Source organism: Babesia microti, chromosome II (genome assembly GCF_000691945.2).
Source record: "Babesia microti strain RI chromosome II, complete genome".
Classification (NCBI taxonomy): Eukaryota; Apicomplexa; class Aconoidasida; order Piroplasmida; family Babesiidae; genus Babesia; species Babesia microti.
In genome coordinates this window covers 320,158-336,877 of record NC_027206.1, presented here as the reverse complement: position 1 = coordinate 336,877, position 16,720 = coordinate 320,158, and the positions used below count along the sequence as shown (strand labels likewise).

General features: G+C 40.5%; 12 protein-coding genes across 12 annotated transcripts; 4 read left to right on the top strand and 8 right to left on the bottom strand.

Annotated features, from left to right (window-relative positions):
• BMR1_02g00905 (Transcription initiation factor TFIID subunit 1) lies at window positions 214–4,519 on the bottom strand (the record flags this gene model as incomplete). Its single annotated transcript, XM_012792501.1, has 2 exons — window positions 214–3,998; window positions 4,021–4,519. 2 exons carry the CDS (start codon window positions 4,517–4,519, stop codon window positions 214–216), a joined length of 4,284 nt encoding a protein of 1,427 aa, XP_012647955.1.
• Window positions 4,520–4,746: 227 nt separating this feature from the next.
• Window positions 4,747–5,519, bottom strand: BMR1_02g00897 (holo-(acyl-carrier protein) synthase, putative; the record flags this gene model as incomplete). Its single annotated transcript, XM_021483100.1, has 2 exons — window positions 4,747–5,215; window positions 5,236–5,519. 2 exons carry the CDS (start codon window positions 5,517–5,519, stop codon window positions 4,747–4,749), a joined length of 753 nt encoding a protein of 250 aa, XP_021338062.1.
• A 207-nt stretch (window positions 5,520–5,726) lies between these two features.
• BMR1_02g00896 (BmGPI6, Conserved protein, unknown function) lies at window positions 5,727–6,715 on the bottom strand (the record flags this gene model as incomplete). The annotated part of the gene is made up of 8 exons (XM_021483099.1): window positions 5,727–5,749; window positions 5,772–5,833; window positions 5,856–5,899; window positions 5,965–6,244; window positions 6,266–6,332; window positions 6,356–6,394; window positions 6,449–6,601; window positions 6,625–6,715. 8 exons carry the CDS (start codon window positions 6,713–6,715, stop codon window positions 5,727–5,729), a joined length of 759 nt encoding a protein of 252 aa, XP_021338061.1.
• On the bottom strand, window positions 6,900–8,017 carry BMR1_02g00895 (NOB1, RNA-binding protein NOB1; the record flags this gene model as incomplete). The annotated part of the gene is made up of 2 exons (XM_012792499.1): window positions 6,900–7,034; window positions 7,118–8,017. The coding sequence occupies 2 exons, from the start codon at window positions 8,015–8,017 to the stop codon at window positions 6,900–6,902; spliced, it is 1,035 nt and encodes a 344-aa protein (XP_012647953.1).
• On the top strand, window positions 8,139–8,831 carry BMR1_02g00890 (Trafficking protein particle complex subunit 3; the record flags this gene model as incomplete). Its single annotated transcript, XM_021483098.1, has 5 exons — window positions 8,139–8,198; window positions 8,219–8,316; window positions 8,337–8,619; window positions 8,700–8,783; window positions 8,805–8,831. The coding sequence occupies 5 exons, from the start codon at window positions 8,139–8,141 to the stop codon at window positions 8,829–8,831; spliced, it is 552 nt and encodes a 183-aa protein (XP_021338060.1).
• BMR1_02g00885 (hypothetical protein) lies at window positions 8,874–9,350 on the bottom strand (the record flags this gene model as incomplete). Its single annotated transcript, XM_012792497.2, has 1 exon — window positions 8,874–9,350. One exon carries the CDS (start codon window positions 9,348–9,350, stop codon window positions 8,874–8,876), a length of 477 nt encoding a protein of 158 aa, XP_012647951.2.
• Window positions 9,351–9,418: 68 nt separating this feature from the next.
• On the bottom strand, window positions 9,419–9,807 carry BMR1_02g00880 (hypothetical protein; the record flags this gene model as incomplete). The annotated part of the gene is made up of 2 exons (XM_012792496.1): window positions 9,419–9,576; window positions 9,597–9,807. The coding sequence occupies 2 exons, from the start codon at window positions 9,805–9,807 to the stop codon at window positions 9,419–9,421; spliced, it is 369 nt and encodes a 122-aa protein (XP_012647950.1).
• Window positions 9,808–9,870: 63 nt separating this feature from the next.
• On the bottom strand, window positions 9,871–11,760 carry BMR1_02g00875 (hypothetical protein; the record flags this gene model as incomplete). The annotated part of the gene is made up of 5 exons (XM_012792495.1): window positions 9,871–10,840; window positions 10,864–11,042; window positions 11,064–11,303; window positions 11,399–11,706; window positions 11,727–11,760. 5 exons carry the CDS (start codon window positions 11,758–11,760, stop codon window positions 9,871–9,873), a joined length of 1,731 nt encoding a protein of 576 aa, XP_012647949.1.
• On the top strand, window positions 12,020–13,066 carry BMR1_02g00870 (large subunit ribosomal protein LP0; the record flags this gene model as incomplete). Its single annotated transcript, XM_012792494.1, has 1 exon — window positions 12,020–13,066. The coding sequence occupies one exon, from the start codon at window positions 12,020–12,022 to the stop codon at window positions 13,064–13,066; it is 1,047 nt and encodes a 348-aa protein (XP_012647948.1).
• Window positions 13,067–13,521: 455 nt separating this feature from the next.
• BMR1_02g00865 (large subunit ribosomal protein L38e) lies at window positions 13,522–13,761 on the top strand (the record flags this gene model as incomplete). Its single annotated transcript, XM_012792493.1, has 1 exon — window positions 13,522–13,761. One exon carries the CDS (start codon window positions 13,522–13,524, stop codon window positions 13,759–13,761), a length of 240 nt encoding a protein of 79 aa, XP_012647947.1.
• Window positions 14,201–15,286, bottom strand: BMR1_02g00860 (hydroxyacylglutathione hydrolase; the record flags this gene model as incomplete). Its single annotated transcript, XM_012792492.2, has 5 exons — window positions 14,201–14,311; window positions 14,411–14,522; window positions 14,544–14,901; window positions 14,924–15,104; window positions 15,188–15,286. The coding sequence occupies 5 exons, from the start codon at window positions 15,284–15,286 to the stop codon at window positions 14,201–14,203; spliced, it is 861 nt and encodes a 286-aa protein (XP_012647946.2).
• BMR1_02g00855 (hypothetical protein) lies at window positions 15,266–16,655 on the top strand (the record flags this gene model as incomplete). The annotated part of the gene is given in 7 exon segments (XM_021483097.1): window positions 15,266–15,367; window positions 15,715–15,848; window positions 15,869–16,345; window positions 16,368–16,432; window positions 16,454–16,511; window positions 16,531–16,602; window positions 16,625–16,655. The coding sequence occupies 7 exon segments, from the start codon at window positions 15,266–15,268 to the stop codon at window positions 16,653–16,655; spliced, it is 939 nt and encodes a 312-aa protein (XP_021338059.1).

Sequence of the window (16,720 nt, the reverse complement as noted above, 5' to 3'; positions counted from 1 at the left end):
GAAGGAACACAACGGAAATACTACACGTAACACCAACTTGTCGATTTTCACGTGGACTAAATGCGTCGCTTAACTTAAAAATAATTATCACTTCTATTATGGTGCATTATGCATGCTATACATTTACACACCGAGTTAGTTGCGGGCAATAGCCCACCCAACATCAACATTACTAACATTAATATACACTTCCATATACCCGACCGGTACCAATTAGGATGGCCGTCGGGGTTTCCTAGACACGCTCCTCCTTGCACCGTGCGGCGGGGCTCTGGGCAGGCGAGGCCCGCGTCGACGCCCAAGGGCGCCAAGCTCCTCGTCCGAATCCACAGCAGGCCCTCCCCCCCCTCGTTCTCGTTCAGGCACGACGTCCAGAAGGGACGCCTCAGAAAGAACATCCAGAGAGGACAGCAGCTCGAACCCCTCCCCCCTCTCCAGGGAGCGGGGTTCCTTCCTGTTCCTCTCCACGCGTACGTTTCCCTCGCGGTAGAACGGACACTTTATGTTGGATGCGATGTGGCCAGGCTGTCCACACACGCGACAGAGACGTTTGCTCTCCCCGGAGCCGTCGTCCTCGGCCCTCGGGTGCTTCCTATCGAGGGCCCCCCTCTTCCTCCTCCACTCGATGAACTTCTCTATGTTCTCCCGGCCGTAGACGAAGACAGCCCGCTCGTTGGCAAACTCCTCGGTGGAGCTCCCCCTGTCGCGGCGCAGCCACATTATCCCAGGGACCGGCACGTACCTCTCGGCGTCCCTCCACTTCTCCTCTGTAGTGACAGCCGTCACCTCCTGGCGCTGCCGAAGTATACTCAACTCCCTCTCCTCGGCGTCCGCAGGGGCAGTGGGACATGTCCCCTCTCCCACCGCCTCGTCCAGCTCCCCGGCCAGCTCGTCCACCAGGTCGTCGAGCTCCAGGCCCTGATCCCCAACGGAGGACGAGCCGTCCAACGCCGCCTCCTCATCCACAGCCGGGTCGCTGAGGGCCAGTGCCAAGTGCTGCCTGTCGAGGATTTGGTTTATGCGCCTTTGGTACTCTTCAGGCGCAAGCCTGAACTTGAAGTCGTCAGCCCCGTCGCCGGCGATACCGAACCCACTCCTGTACTGACGTACTAGGGCCACTTGATCCCAGCGCGGCAAAGAGCTGATCACCTGATCAGAGACTCCATATTTTAGTAGCCTTTTCCGTAGCTCGGGCATGGACAGCTTTCGCAGGTCCTCTAGCGTTCCGGCCACAGAACCCACCCTAAAGTGCTGGGCGTCTTTATTTTGCCGTTTAAGAAGGTTTATGGCCTCTCCCCTCCCCCCCGAGGGATCGGCAAACCCGTAGAGCATAAACTGGGCAGAGCCTTTATTGCTGAGGACCAGACGGCAGTCGCGCGTTATGTTCCAGGGCGTGAGCTTCAGCGCCTCCTCTACAAACCTAACAAGGGGTGAAAAGTGCTTGGGTCCCAAATGGCCGTATAGTGAAACGGTAAAGTCTGCGGGAAAATCGCTTCTGGGCCCGCGGGCCATGTCCGCGATCCCAAGGGCCTCTGTTCGCTTTTCATATTCAATTTGAAGCTGCCGACGGAATTCACGGGCGTTCCTGTCTCGATTATCGCACTCCCGCTCTTCTTCCTCGATCAGCATAAGAATTGAAGCCAATCGATCAACCGTCTGTAGGCTGGATATCCCGATTAGCTGCAGCCTTTGCAAGGCAGCACGTGCTGATTCCAATAGGCATACGGTTTCGGGCTTGATTGGGCGGGCCGCCTCGGGGCTGGGCTGACCCTCTACGCTCTTCACAATTTGTGCCACATCCCTATCTGGAACATGTGGGCAAAATGTAGCCTTGGCCTCTTCCCGCAGCCGCTTGAAGTCTGCAGTACCCTCTGGCCACTCAGAGACGCGCCTGGCAACCCAGGCACGTATGAGGTTCTTCATGTCCTCGTAATACACTTTTGAATCGGGTGCCGGGACCTCTAACTTGGGCTCACACTGTCCCACGGTATACAGGGCCCCGCCTTCATAATCCCCACAAGAGTCAGATCTCACCATTGGCACAAGTTGACGCAAAAAGATCGCTATTCGTCGCTCTCCATCCTCCCACCAACTGCGCCTGATAAGAAGGAAGTCACAATTCGTGTTGGTACAAGTTCCCGTGCCGTCTGTTACATTTTGGGGTAGTGGGTGGTGAAATATTGGAGCCCGGTATAAGTGATTCTCTATCACGGCCATTCCATAGCGGACCTTCCGCATAACTCCAAACATATCGATCCCATCCCGTTTATGTACCATACCTAGCGGGCCCAAAAGCCTGGCATTGTCCCTGAACATGTCAAATGCTGCGGCGGATTCATTAGGGTTACCGTCTTCTGCCTCTCCAGTAGGCCCCCCGGAGGTGGGCAGGTACCTGGAGACACGAGAGGCCATACCCGGGTTAGAGAGGTAGAATGGGAACTGTTCAACGTATTCTAACACTGCGAACGAGCAGTCATCTGAGAGTGATAAATCAAACTCCTCTAAAAAATAATTCGCAGGGTGATGCGTGAGGTTTGTTTCCTCCTTTTCGCCCTCCATGTACATACCCAGCGGCAAATCTCCAGCGTCATAATCGCCCTGTCGGTATCTGCTAAGAACAGTCGATTCCAGAGGTCCCCTGGACCTCCACGGCGCCCAAATCCCGCTAGGGTCAGCCCCTCCGCGGATGTACTGCAGGTGGGCCTTGAAAATCCCCTCCCGGAAATCTGGCCTGTGGAACCTAGCCATCGAGATCTTGGCTCCCTTGCCGCAAACGGGCTGCGTGCCCGTGAGGTTTAGGGCTATACGGCTGTGCATGATTGGACGTATGGAAAGGTCCGCCTCCTCAAAGGCGCCCTGGTAGGGATACTTTGAGTTATATATCTCATCGAATGAATGGTTGCAGAGACTATCCTTACTGACCTTCCCAAATATCTGTGTCATTTGGTAAAACTCCAGCACAGAATTAGTAGTCTTTCTATTCTCCATTTGCATGTACGTAGATTCAATATCTTCTAGTGACTTTCCCATGTTTACAAGTGCCAAACGCGTCTCCTTATCTAAAATCTGCATCTTACGCTTCCATTTCTTGTATGATTCTCCCATATCCCCGCTTGCATCATTATAGCCATCCTCTCCATAGCATATGGGTGGGCGGAGGTATGCCAACCCGTCCAAATCACGTAGAAGGTACGGGTTATGGCATATAACTCCATTATCCCCGCCAGAAGTACCACAATTCGACATCCTATATATAGTGTTTGGAGCGTTCAAATCGTAAATCATAGTGCGAAGTAACGAAATAATTTGAGGACAAGGTGAGTGCGTCACCAATGAGATGTAAAAACGACTGGCTGCGTGCAGTAACGAATTCCTTCCAACCATAGCATCTCTAGGCCCCCCCTTGTCTGACGCTTGAGACTTGGGTTCAGATATGCGATAGTTACACATTAACTTGCGATACGCTAAAAATTTATCTCTGGCGCATATTTCACGCTGGTTTTCCACTTCCCTGAGGTCAATTGTAGAGTAGATGGGCTTTTCCTCCCCTGCTACAATCTTCTCGGCCAACCCATCTAGAGCCACAGAAACTTGTATAACAGATACAAGAGAGTTAAATGTACAACTAGTCTCCCCCCAAAGGTAATCATTTATCTTCATGGCCTCCTTTTCTTCCGACTCTGTGCCCGCCTGTTGCCTCTCGTCCTGGCCACACGCCGTATCACCCTCCATCTCAATCTCGTCAAAGTCAAACTCTTCATCCAGGTCTTCTGGATCAGATCCATTTACAGTGGCGATTGGTTCCCAGCTGCCGCTGCCACCAATTCGCCCTTGGCCAGTATGCAGCGTATAATCAGCCCTGTTGGCCCCGTTGGGTTCGACGCCCGCCTGTGGCTCGTGGACTATCTTATGGGCGTACATGCGGGTGGTTATAGCGTTGAATGAATCTGTTAAAAACGCATCATGTGGAATGATTTTGAACGAAAATGGATCTAATTCTGCGTTAAAAAAATCACTAACCTTCCTGTGCGCCGCTTTGGTAGTACATTTGCTCGTATTGGTAGGGGTATCTAGGTACCTCGTTACTGGTGTCTAACTTGAGCGGAATCCTGAACTCTTTGTCCAAATAAATAGAACTGCTTAGATTCTGGCAACTTATCTTGTTGTATAATTCTTCCATCTCGCTTTCGACCAGAATCTCGCCGTTGCTAAACTCTGCATCGTCGGGGCTTCCAACAATGACTGAATGCACTGCGCCTGTATCCATTGCATGGATGGACTCTTCCACCAATGTTGACTGTTGTCGAAAATATAAATTTGATTGTTTGCCGCCTCCATGGCCACTGGAGATATCGTCTGCATTACTCTCCGATTTTAAGCACTGGGGTGTGGACAAGGACGGGTTGCGGTCAAATAATTCATGGTCGAAGGGGTATGAATTGCTGCGGATGCTATTTGCAGGGGTCAGTTTGGGGCACAGACGGTTAAGCATCCAATCCATAACCGCCCCGCTCCCCATCGTCTGCCCGTGAGGAGGAATGAATTAGAGGGTAGGATTAGAGGTTTGGTGTGTTCTGTGGAATCTCCGCAAAAATTCGCGACAGATAGAGTTTATGTGTCGGTGGGTTATTTATCAATATTAGTGTTCACTCGTCTATTTCAAGTTTTTTAAGAAAATTAAATATCTCAAATAAACATTACAATTAAATATCTCATTTAATTATCATAATTGATTATTTCAATTTATTAAACTAATGGATTATTCGATATATTCAGCCTGGAAATTACGTAATCCTCCATCTTTAGCATATTGTTGAAATCTTCATCTCGTTGGTGGTCGTGACCAATTAGATGCAATATTCCGTGCACTAGCAGGTAGCCTATCTTCATGGATATGTCCCTAGCTTCTCTTACTGATTTTGCCACGCCTAGCATCTCAACGTCATCGCTTGGAATAATATCTTTTTGCTCATTAATATATTCTGGACAAATGTAAATTTTGCCCCGCATAAACATATGGCCCAGAAGTTTACCACCGCTGCGTTCATCAACCCCCCGTCGAGATTCTGGTGAATTTGTTCCAAAATGGTGCAGTTTGGGTAAAATGCGTAGAGATATTATGTCCCCTGATTTATCCTTTCCAAAATGAACTTTGTATAATTGTCTCATGTTATCCATATCTACAAACTTTATGGAGATTTTTACATGAGGGATTCTAAGTAACTTCAAACCCACTTGAGAATCCGCTTGATATTCCTTGCAAATTTCCTAATCAATTTTGTGTCTATGGGTACCCTTTGCTTGTTGATCATGCAAATGTTGCCATAATTTATGAATGACGAATGATTCGTAATCCTGCTTGCATTGGCATATTTGCTAAGCCGCGATAACCATAAGGGCCTGCTTGCTTCTTTAAGCTCGTGAACGTATGAGACTGAAATAGATTGGCCTACAGTGGTTATTGTGCATAATATAAAATTTACACATATTTTGTAACATAATGTACCATAGTAATACATCTGAATCGTGAAATTTGTATATAAATCACGTCTATAATGTTCCCAGCCTGGACTCGCGGTCACCGCATCCTATTGCATTTACAAGGAAAATACCAAAAATATACGTTGAAAAAAACATTCCATATATTATAAGCCCATTTAACAGTTACTATGTAAAATTATATGCAGATCTACATAAAATCACTATCGTGTCCTTATAACACCCAATTATAACGCCCTATCTACCATCACTGAATATTGCCGTGGTGTTACCTGCAAACATACAAGTTATGTAAAATAGAGCCGTAACTGTGGCAATTATTAGGAATACAATTCTGAGTCATTTTTGCTGCTTACTTCCTCATCGTCTCTTCAATCGGCAATGTTTCGCCGCTTAGACGCTGCATTAGTCATACTTAAAATTCCAAATTTAATTTAGAATATTTTCATATAATCAAAGCCTTACATTTGCAATAAATTTGACGCACTTTTCAACCCCTTGACCAAATCCTCTAGTGGCTAATTCGTTCCTACACATCCGATAGAAAGCGGAGGCAATTTTCGCATTAATTATTGGTTCTACTCCGCTTTCCCAATGCAAAACAATTTCCTTACTGGAAGGAAATAAAACTAACATAATTCCATCGTTGCAGCCAGAGTGACTAAGAGACCATCTGCTGCAAAGTTCAGTGGCCAGCAATTCCTTATCGCTTTTCAAATCGTCGCTGGCTATGCCGACTCCAAATCTGAATAAATATGAAAATTACTGATATGGAACATCTCCAAAATCACTGCAAAAATGATTAGAATTCTTCCGCTCCTTGCTGAGAATCTCTGGCCATCATTTTAGTGATTACCTTCTATCTTGTCGGCCTCATACTCCTCGAGTATTCCACCTAAGTAAATGCCATATTTCGCCATAAAATGCTGCCATTGAGAACTATGCTTACCCGGGTCACACAAATATGAGTTAGGGTAATTCCTGTTGCAAGCCTTGTAGTTTTGGAATGGATTGGGATAGTTTTCTAACGTCTGTTTAGCACTTTTCATGTGATCGGACCAAAGAGGGGGGAGGTCTTCAAATGGAAAAAGTTCATCTTCAACTAAATTATCATGACACATCTACCATTGGTACTACAATTTGCTACATTTATCATGTGTACACAGATTAATGTTACGATAGTGATATTACACATCGACATTATACAGTAATGCATAGGGTGATATAGATATGTCTAATTATTAATAGAAATAGTTAAGTATATTAATATCAAAGTAACAACTATATTATCGATGGGATCCCGCCATAAATTAATGTGTGGCAATCACATAGACATACATCATCTGTGTGAGCGTGATATACTAGTGTTGGAGTGTAAATTTTGACAAAAAACTAAAAATTTAATATTTAAACCTGTTTCTCTTAACCCACATATTGGAATTTGGATTTCCCTTCCCAAACCCTATCTTGATCCCATGCATAACAGGATTCCTGGGCTTTTCATAACTTTTAACCATATCTACTATTGCTCCATTCTAAATTAGCTGTAATCTTTTAAGATATTTTCACAAAAAATATATAATAAATAAATGTGAAAACAAACTGATGCATGGCTCACCAAGTTTAAGTGCTCAATTGAATCCTTTTTCTTGTGCTGATTCGCACGCATGTTGTGGATGAACCCAGGCATTAGCATTTGATCCTGTGATAATATAAGGTTATTGGCATGCCTTCCAACTTTCTGCTTTGGGATTGAATAAATTGTGCCCCTGGTGTTTATATACTTTCGCTTATCAATTGCAGTGACAATGCCATCTTTTGATATATTAATGGCAATCTTGTCCAATGTATTATGCCCACACTTTTCGCAAAACAACAATGTAGAATTGCTAGTGGCAAAGTAGCAGGCACGGCAGATCAGGCCCCAGCGCTTCGCGGTTTTAATTGCCAAGCCGTTCACTGTAATGACTGATAATCCCATATGCAACAATAAATTTTGCATCGAATAATCAGTTGTCATACAAGCAACAATGCAATTCGTTGAGCTGGAATCAGAACTCAAGTCACCAGGTAAGTTATTTAAATTTTTTTTGGTTATCCACTTGTTAAACCCAAACCCACTGCATTCAAATTTACCCTTCGATTTTACACTATCATTGGCAAATTTTGTTGGTAAAATTTCAATATTTTCCTTAGGGTTTAAATTGATAGTACCTCCTCCTTGCCTAAAAAATTTATATGTTAGTGCGATAGCAGATATGTCTGCCTGAGATAAAAAAGGTAAATCGCCAGTACTTTTGGCAAATGATCTAACTAGTTCCAGATCGGAATCCTCAGGATCCTCAATATTTATAGTTTCAATTGACCTCAAACATGATAGAGCAGGGTCATCTTTGAACTTTTGTATTTCCAACGCTACTTTTTGCGTAGTATGTAATCTTTCGCCGTAGCGATCTAAATGAGTGGCCCGCATGTAAGCACCTGTATCTATTACAATTTTCTTCGCATGAATACTCATTGTCAAATTATTTAATAATAATTCGTTGGGTCATGTTACTGCACCAATAGGTGTAGGGCTGTTGTAGTATGATGTGATGTTGTGCAGCAAATGCGTTATCTTTTCTTATGAATAGTTGCTAATGGCCAAAGACAGACTCACAAAATTAGGTGAAACTGTCTACTTCAAATCAGAAAAGGCTGTATGCATAGTTTAATTTAGAATGGAGAATTTCTGGCTTTGACATATGGCGCTTTAGTCGCGCAAATTGTCAAAGACAATATTTCTGTGGACGGGGTCAATCAAAAGCTGTTCAAAATGTACTTAGTTGCTAATTTAGTGGGCAAAATATAGGCTCGAGATTAATCGACGAATACTTATCTAAGGCCGGTTCCTTCTCATGCAAATCATTTAAAGAAAGTGTCGAAGCAATTGCTAAGGTTGGGTTCAAGATGTTTTTAGGTATTAACGCAAATTCTGAAGTTGTGGATGAGGAGAAAAATTTGTATCACATTACATTTGAAGATAATCCACTGGAAATGTTTATTGAAATGTCGGATTCGCTCGGTGATTTGGAGTATTCGAACGTCATTTGCGGCACAATAGCAGGGGCATTGGAACAGGTATTAAGATAGTTTTAAATTGATGCATAATAAATTTCTAAAAAAATCAAATAAAAAATAATATGCTTAAACTCACACAGATCCGAATGCGAGTGGACTGTAAATTTGTCAGATACCCAATCAAGAAAGATCAAAAATACACTATTTCAATACAATTACAGGAGGTGATATTATATCTAATTTAGATAATCAGGGACGATGCCTCTGACTAACCCAAATTATTTGCCGTTTATCGATTTTGACTAACAGTTAAATCAATTTGACAATTGTGCTAACAAATTTGCAGGATTGACAACACTAGCATCATTTGGATTTACAACTGCCAAAAATGCTTTCAAATCTGCGGCGTTTATACAACTAATCGCAGACGCTACATGCTCAAAATCTTTGACGCTGATTGTCTTCTTGTTCGCAGTTAAATTCGTTATGATATCTTGGATGCACTTTTCCGGGGTATTTGCCTTGGCTAACTCTTCTCCGAAGGTTATGAATTCGTTCATATTCATAGCATCAATTTTGGATTGGGTTTCGCTGTTCAGCACTAAGCCAACAGAATGAAGTGCCGTTAGTGCCGATGATTTGTCCAATGTTCCCATTCCATTCCTGTCAAAAATTAGAAATGCTTCTTTCAGCTTATTTTGTAAGGTCATTTTTGAAAGGTTGTATGGTGAAGTTTCAAAATTGTCGTAAAGTAGGCAATTGATACTGAGGGTATATACTGCACACCCCATCGTCACACCTGTCGTAGCACCTATTTCTAACTAACTTTGTTCCAATATTGATTTTTTTTTACAAAAAATTATGTTTCGAATTGTTCCGAACTAATTTCTGTAATTAGAGGGTCCATATTTTCTTTCAATTCCGCCGTATCTTCCAAATGCACGACTGTTATGTCGTTCATAGATACCAACTTTTTTTCAATATCATCATTTACATCAAACACGCCCATTTGGATATCTAAATTAGCTTTTATTTACCCATTGTGATACGCTCATCCTCAACCAAATCTATTGAAGGATTGCACAGTGGCTCCACTGAATAATCGCTTACAGAGTGTAATAAAGTGTCTGGATTAGCTTTTATTGCATCATTTGATTGCTTAATTAAGGGCAAGAAGGTTTTTAGCCTGTCACTCAAATCTCTGCTAGATTTTAGATCCCTATACAGTTCTCTCTTGTCAAATTTCATTTTAACTATTTAGCTAAGTGAATGGTGACTAGTGTACAATTATTTAATGTTTATTAAAATTGGCTAATGCCCCTTTCTTAGTTGCGATAACTTATTTTCATAATCCATTATAGTTAATTCCATGGTGCCCAAATGCCTGGTCAGTTCATGTATACTGGCCCTACAACTCTCTTCCGCCGCCTCTCTCCTCTCCCTCTCCTTACTCAATTCCGCACGCAAATCTGCCAACTCATTTGTTATTTTGGCTTTATCTTCAGCCAATGCCATGCCATCCTTTACCAGTGTTGTCACATAACCGGCTAGCTCGCTGGAATTGTTATTATTTAGGGGCAAAGATAAGGGCGAAATTAGGTAATCTATTTTGTGACACGCGGAATCTGATTTTTTGCTTGCGGTGGATAAATCGATTAATTCCTCTCCATCAAATCCACTTGAAAAGGACCCAATGCAGGGGTGACTGCCGTCCAAATCACTAACGATTTCACTAATATTATTCAAGTATGCTATGAGTGAGTTTCTCTGATAATTCGCGATAAAAGCCTGTGTTTCACACTCTGCTAATGAAATTTCCAGCTCTTTAATACGAAGCTTTTCATTGATACTCGTGTTTGCTGTATCAACTGCGTGATCTTTGATGGAATGTGGCGTATTATTTAATTTGCTTATCCATTCACACAATAATTCATCAGCAGATACTTGAAATTCGGTAACATTGGTTGATAGTACGATTGCAACATTCATATTTAAATCGGGCACTCCACTTAAAAGCTCATATAATTCCATTAGCGTCTCGGTACCCCCAGTTAAGGGTAAAAATTTTCCATTGCAAATTTTAGGAAGACACATCCTATGCGATACGCACTCTGCGATGTTTTTGACTGTACTATTAATCTCATTCAACAATTGTTCACATCTACTCCATGTAAATAATTTTATCCGGTCATCTATGTCATAAACACTAATTATTTGGTGTATGAGTGATAGTGTGTTTGTGAGATTGTGCATGATTTTATTTAGCTTGGCCAAAGATTTACTAAATTAGTTCAACAAACATACATTAATGATGTGGTTTTAGAGACAATCTTGCACGTCTTGTCGGTGATTGAAATGTTGAAATTTTGCATATCAGGAAACAGGTACTCTTCAATTGTTAGATACAAGCGTAATGATTTGATCAATTCACTTGTCAATTCTAGCGAAATATTATCTTGCAGCTTAGTTACAATGTCCCATATCTAAATATAAACTACACTTACATGTAACTTCATTTTATCTATATATCTCAACAAATCCAGATTTAACGCTGAAAGTGAGCCCAAATTATCTAATCCATCATCCAAAATTCCCATTTTTCCCCGCATAATCTTTACTCTAACGTTTCCCTCGATTGGTACTGTATGTTGATTATCTTGCATAGATTCATTTAGTAGCGCTAAGAATTTGCTTAATGTCTTGTTGAAATTTATACATTGTGTCGTATTGGTGCGGGAAGATATCTTAATTAGGTATGTGAATTATAGTATGAAATGATCAAAAATTATTCAAATTTTTGATCATTTAAAATAAAATATTCATTAAAACAATTAAATACCTCGTACATGCTATCAATTGAATCGTCATATATGGACCTTCTGCCAACATTAGTACTTAATTCGTTAAAAGATGTGGTCTTTAACTCTTCATTTTGGATATAACGTGTTAGTTTCTGTTCTAAAACCTGTTTATTCTCCTGTAAACTGGTGAGCTCATTCTGTAGCGATTTAATTTGTTCATCTTTATCGCTTAATGTTGTATTTAACTTGGATATTTTGGAATCGTATTCTATCGATTGGGCTTCAGAGTTTTGAGTCAAAATTTTAACATTATCCTCCAAACTCAAATAAGCCTCCTTTAACACAGCTAAATGAATTGATTTATACCATGTTTCTGTTTCAATGTACGATATTTGTCCATTGGTAATAGCAAGTGAGATAGGTTTCTGTACAAATGGAGAGATATAAATTGTTAGGGGAAATAAAAATCAAATATTTGCAATTAATCGAAATTAATTGCAAATGTAATTCGTGTATCTACTGTGTAACATACTTTGTGTCTACAACTAAGCAAAATCCTACAGTAAAACCTTAAATGAGCGAATAAAATGGGTAGGTGTATACCGATCTAGACTGCCTCTTCAAATTTGTGTAACATTTAAAAAGAAATCCTTCTATACATGGATACTGGGCAAAGACCTCCCACCCCACACAACAGTATAACGGTAACTGCTCGCAACACCTTTTCTAGTCAGTTCACAACAGAAATACAATTGTATTACAAAATGCCTAGCCCCGCGAAAGCTGCGAAGAAGCAGGCATATATGGAAAAGTTGGTGAATCTTGTTGAAACTTATCCCCAACTTCTGATTGTGAACGCGGACCACGTTAGTTCAAGGCAATTAGCCGGAATTAGATATTCCTTGCGTGGCAAAGCGTATGTACTGATGGGAAAAAATACTATGATGAGGAAAGCTTTGAAGTCAATTCCGCCAGGCTCTGGGACTGAAAACTTAATCCCTCATATTAAGCTTAACATTGGATTCGTCATTTGCATCGCAGATCCCATGGAGGTTAGGGGTATTATTATCAATAACAAGGTCCCAGCTCCAGCGCGCCAGGGTGTAATCGCTCCCTGCGATGTTTTCGTCCCCGCTGGGCCTACTGGCATGGATCCATCTCAGACGTCTTTCTTCCAAGCCTTGGGTATATCTACCAAAATTTTTAAGGGGCAAATTGAAATCCAATCAGATGTACATCTCATCAAGGCAAACGAAAAAGTAACTGCTTCTTCAGCTACATTGCTGCAGAAATTGAATATAAAGCCATTTTCGTATGGGTTGAAGGTGGAAAAGGTCTACGATAGAGGTCAATTATACAGTGCATCGGTGTTGGACATTACAGATGAACAAATTATGGAAAAAATGATCAAGGGCATAAATTTTACCAGCGCCGCCGCCAGAGTCACTGGTTTCCCAACCGAATTCTCTATATCGCATTCGATTGTGGAAGCCTTCAAGAATCTCGTGGCCGTTGGGCTAGAAACTGATTTTATATTTCCCCAAATGGAGAAAATCAAATATGCCTATGATAACCCTGGCGCGTTTGTAGGGGCAGCATCTGTTGCGCCGAGTTCAGCTCCAGCTGCTGCAGATGACAGTGCTAATAAACAGGATGAGGAGGAAGAAGAGGAGGATGATGATATGGGATTCTCCCTATTCGACTAAACAAAATAAGGGTTGGTAAGATCGTTGGTTAAATGTCATGCGTCTTGATTGACATATGACTTGTTTTAACGTTTCTTTGAAAATATATTTCAAAGAAACTATTACTAGGACTTTACACTGTTACGTCGTATGACGTGTCTAGTAGCTAATGCGCTTTTGGACAGTTTCTTCAAATGAAGAGATCGGGTTGTATTTAAAGCCTAATACATATAAAACGGCGTTGTGGTTCTATAAAATTTGTTAGAAAGTGTGACTTCATGATGAGAATGGGAAAATGTCATTCGCAGTGTTACCCTAACTTTATGCGGACTCCCGATCTGATTTGTCACACCAATAATTATCTAGTATTTACACAATTTTTAGCTTAACAGCCATAATTACGAATTCTAATTATGTGTTACACAATATTTATAATGGCGAGTTTTTGTTGTGGGGCGTCTAATAGTTGTGTTGCGATGGCGAAGGAGATTAAGGACGTCAAAACTTTCCTAACCACCCTAAAGCGCCCGGATGCAAAGGGGATTATAGTTGTTAAGAAGAAACTTAGAAATGGTAATTTTGTTACCAAGTTTAAGACTAGATGCTCCCGCTTCCTATACACCTTTGTGGTCACCAATCAGGCTAGAGCCAACAAAATTGAGGCTAGTCTTCCCAGTGGATTGCCAAAGAAGGTTATTTCTACTATTAAAAAATAAGCTGCCTTAGTAACCACATGGCAGCGGTAGATGTTGGTTATTTTCTGTTGTAAAAAACTATTTCTTTCCGGAAATAATCTCACACAAATATCATTCCCAACACTTTATGCTGCGATAAATTCGATATGGCATGTTTTCATGAGTAATAACAGATTTTAATCATTTAATTTTTCACTAACAACGCACAACCATTAGTCATAGTCACAATGTGGGCGTTTAGAAATCGTATACATTATCATTGATTTTTATGCCATTAATGGTATATTTATGCGTTGTTACGACAATAGTATATCATATTAAATCTGACTGCTGCAACGTCCTTGTATATTCGCTAATAATAATATGTGCGATAATTAGATGCATTTGAATTGTTAATTTTTTTTAAAAAACAAACAAAAACAGTAGATAGGGTCAATAAAAAAATTAATATGCTAAATAATCAATAGACATCCTTCATTTGGCGGATCTTCTTCATGGCATCCTCATCAGAAACATCTCCAAATAACCTTTTAAGCTCAGAAACTCTCAAAAAAGGGTTATGCAGTAATTCCTATATGAATGTGCTTCCTTCTATAATAAAATTTTGTATGTATAGAAACTTATCATGACTGGCGTTTGTAAGTTGGATATAATATAAATAATATAATACCTGAGCTATCGTAGATGGCACCGTAGGCTTATCCTCGCACCTCAATTTCATGGCGATGTCAAGTGCATGTAGTACATTTGGGTTAGACCCATTTTCCAGCTCATTGGTAAACCTGAATGATGGGGATTTTTACTTGAGGTTCTTGACAGTATATTCGTGTCCGCAATACACTAGTGTCTCTGGGGGTAGTCGTTTAAAATTGTTTGTAATTTCCAGCATCTTTTTAGCATTTCCCTCGAAAAACCTTCCACAACCAGCTATAAAAATAGTGTCTCCAGTGAATATTATTGGTTCCTTAAAATTCTTGTGTGTAACATAGTACATAATATGCCCAATTGTATGGCATTCTGCTCTTATACATTTTACATTAAATCCGGCAATCTCATACGTGTCATTGTCACTAACTTTATTTGTTAATCCTGGGATCGGTTCATAACTAGACCCGTATACTTTAATCCCAGGCACCAATTTTTTGATCTTCTCATTTCCACCTAAATAACCACTAGTAGATACCACTATGGTCGTAATGTTTGTGAGTGCATAAGCATGCCTCAAGTATTAGTTTATTTTGATTTGCCAAGTGAACCACCTTATCCGCTTCCGCAGGGTCTATGCATAATGATGAATTGGATTCAGGATTCTTTAGTATATATGCGTAGTTGTCCGACAAGGTTGGTACTATTGTTACATATGGCTATGTTAATCTATACATTATAATTTGAAAGTATGAAAAGGTACAGTTTTTTACGTTTAATACCATATAAAATGAATACTCACTGAGGAAGTTGCTAAACCATGAAGCATTGTTGCAAATTGACGCACAAAAATATTATATTTCAGCAAAAAGTTTAGTCTATGGGTGAGCTGGTGTACCATGAACAACAACACCCCACTACACACATGGATTGGAGTGTGTTGAAGGCCAACAGTTTCTTAGGATTCTGTTCAATTAGGAAGGTAACTACATCATTTTCCCACTTTTACATAGTCCTATGTGTATTTTACATGAAATAACTCTACACATCATCACAGTTGTTCACAAATGTCATAAACATTGTTGGTTAGACATATCTAGGTTTTTGTAATAATATTTCCACGTATGGATTATATATGTGTATTGTTATGATTGTTTTGGGAAACTAAAAGTTTTATATACCTAAATGTTACCTGAATGTGTAAACAATGCATTGTAAATTTTGCGTTTGATGTTGTTATCATCAATAAATTATCGGGTTGCTTACAATAAATTACCCTTTATACCACTTCATTGCATTTACTATGTATAATTTACAATTCTAATATAGGGAGTGTTCATAATTGCTTTGAGCCAACTGGGTATTGGCGTATGTATGTTCTTCATCATAAGCTACCTTCGCCCATCATTACTAACCCTTGCCTACGCCATTCTGATCTTCTTCACAATCGCTTGTTCATTAGGGTAAATGGTTCATGAATTAGCATAATTTCTGCAGCAAAAAAATCGGTCTTCATAACATTCATTTACCTATGTGTATCAATAGTCGGAATCGCATTACAAGCCATGATTGTAGCGGAACTATCGGAAGTAGTTCACTTTTTGCCGAAACCGGAAAGCGATGCAAATCCCCTGACGATAGCCCCAACCCAAGATAGTAGTAGTTCTATTGTTGGTAAACAATCGAATAACAGTGCTAGCGCGGATAAAAATCCAGAAAAAAAGAATCAGGTGGACAATGAAATTATCCATGCAATACGACTATCTAAACACAAAATTTCCCCAGAAAAAATGAATTTAAAACGCAAAACCCCACTAATTGCACACTCAAAGTTCAACAAACCATTCCATTCAACTAACTTACTAGCTAATAGCTTTTACGATTCCTTGCCATTCGTCCCGCATCTGGGAGAGACGGAGGGAGAATCTGAGGAAGTTTCCAAGGAAGAATTGCCCCCAGAGTTAGTTGTATAAGTGATACAGGATAAAAAATTTGAACAATGAAGAAAAATCCGAAGTGATTGCTATCTACAAAATACAAAAGAGACGTAGGTACACGGCTTATTTAGCAATCAAACTCCTTTCATCTGCCTTATTCAGTGTTATATTACTGTTTAGCATCTACAAGTAAAAAGTTTTAATGCAGTATATGGGTCATTTTCACCTTTTTTGTGAACAAATGCACAAATTTGGACGAATTAAAGCAACAGCCAGAACAGTAAGCTAGAAAACTTATTTAGGTTTACTCCTCTAGTGGAAGGGGTTCTGTAACCATTCTACTTATACATTACTATTGCTTGCACTTTAGACTATTACATTATTATCAATTTATATTA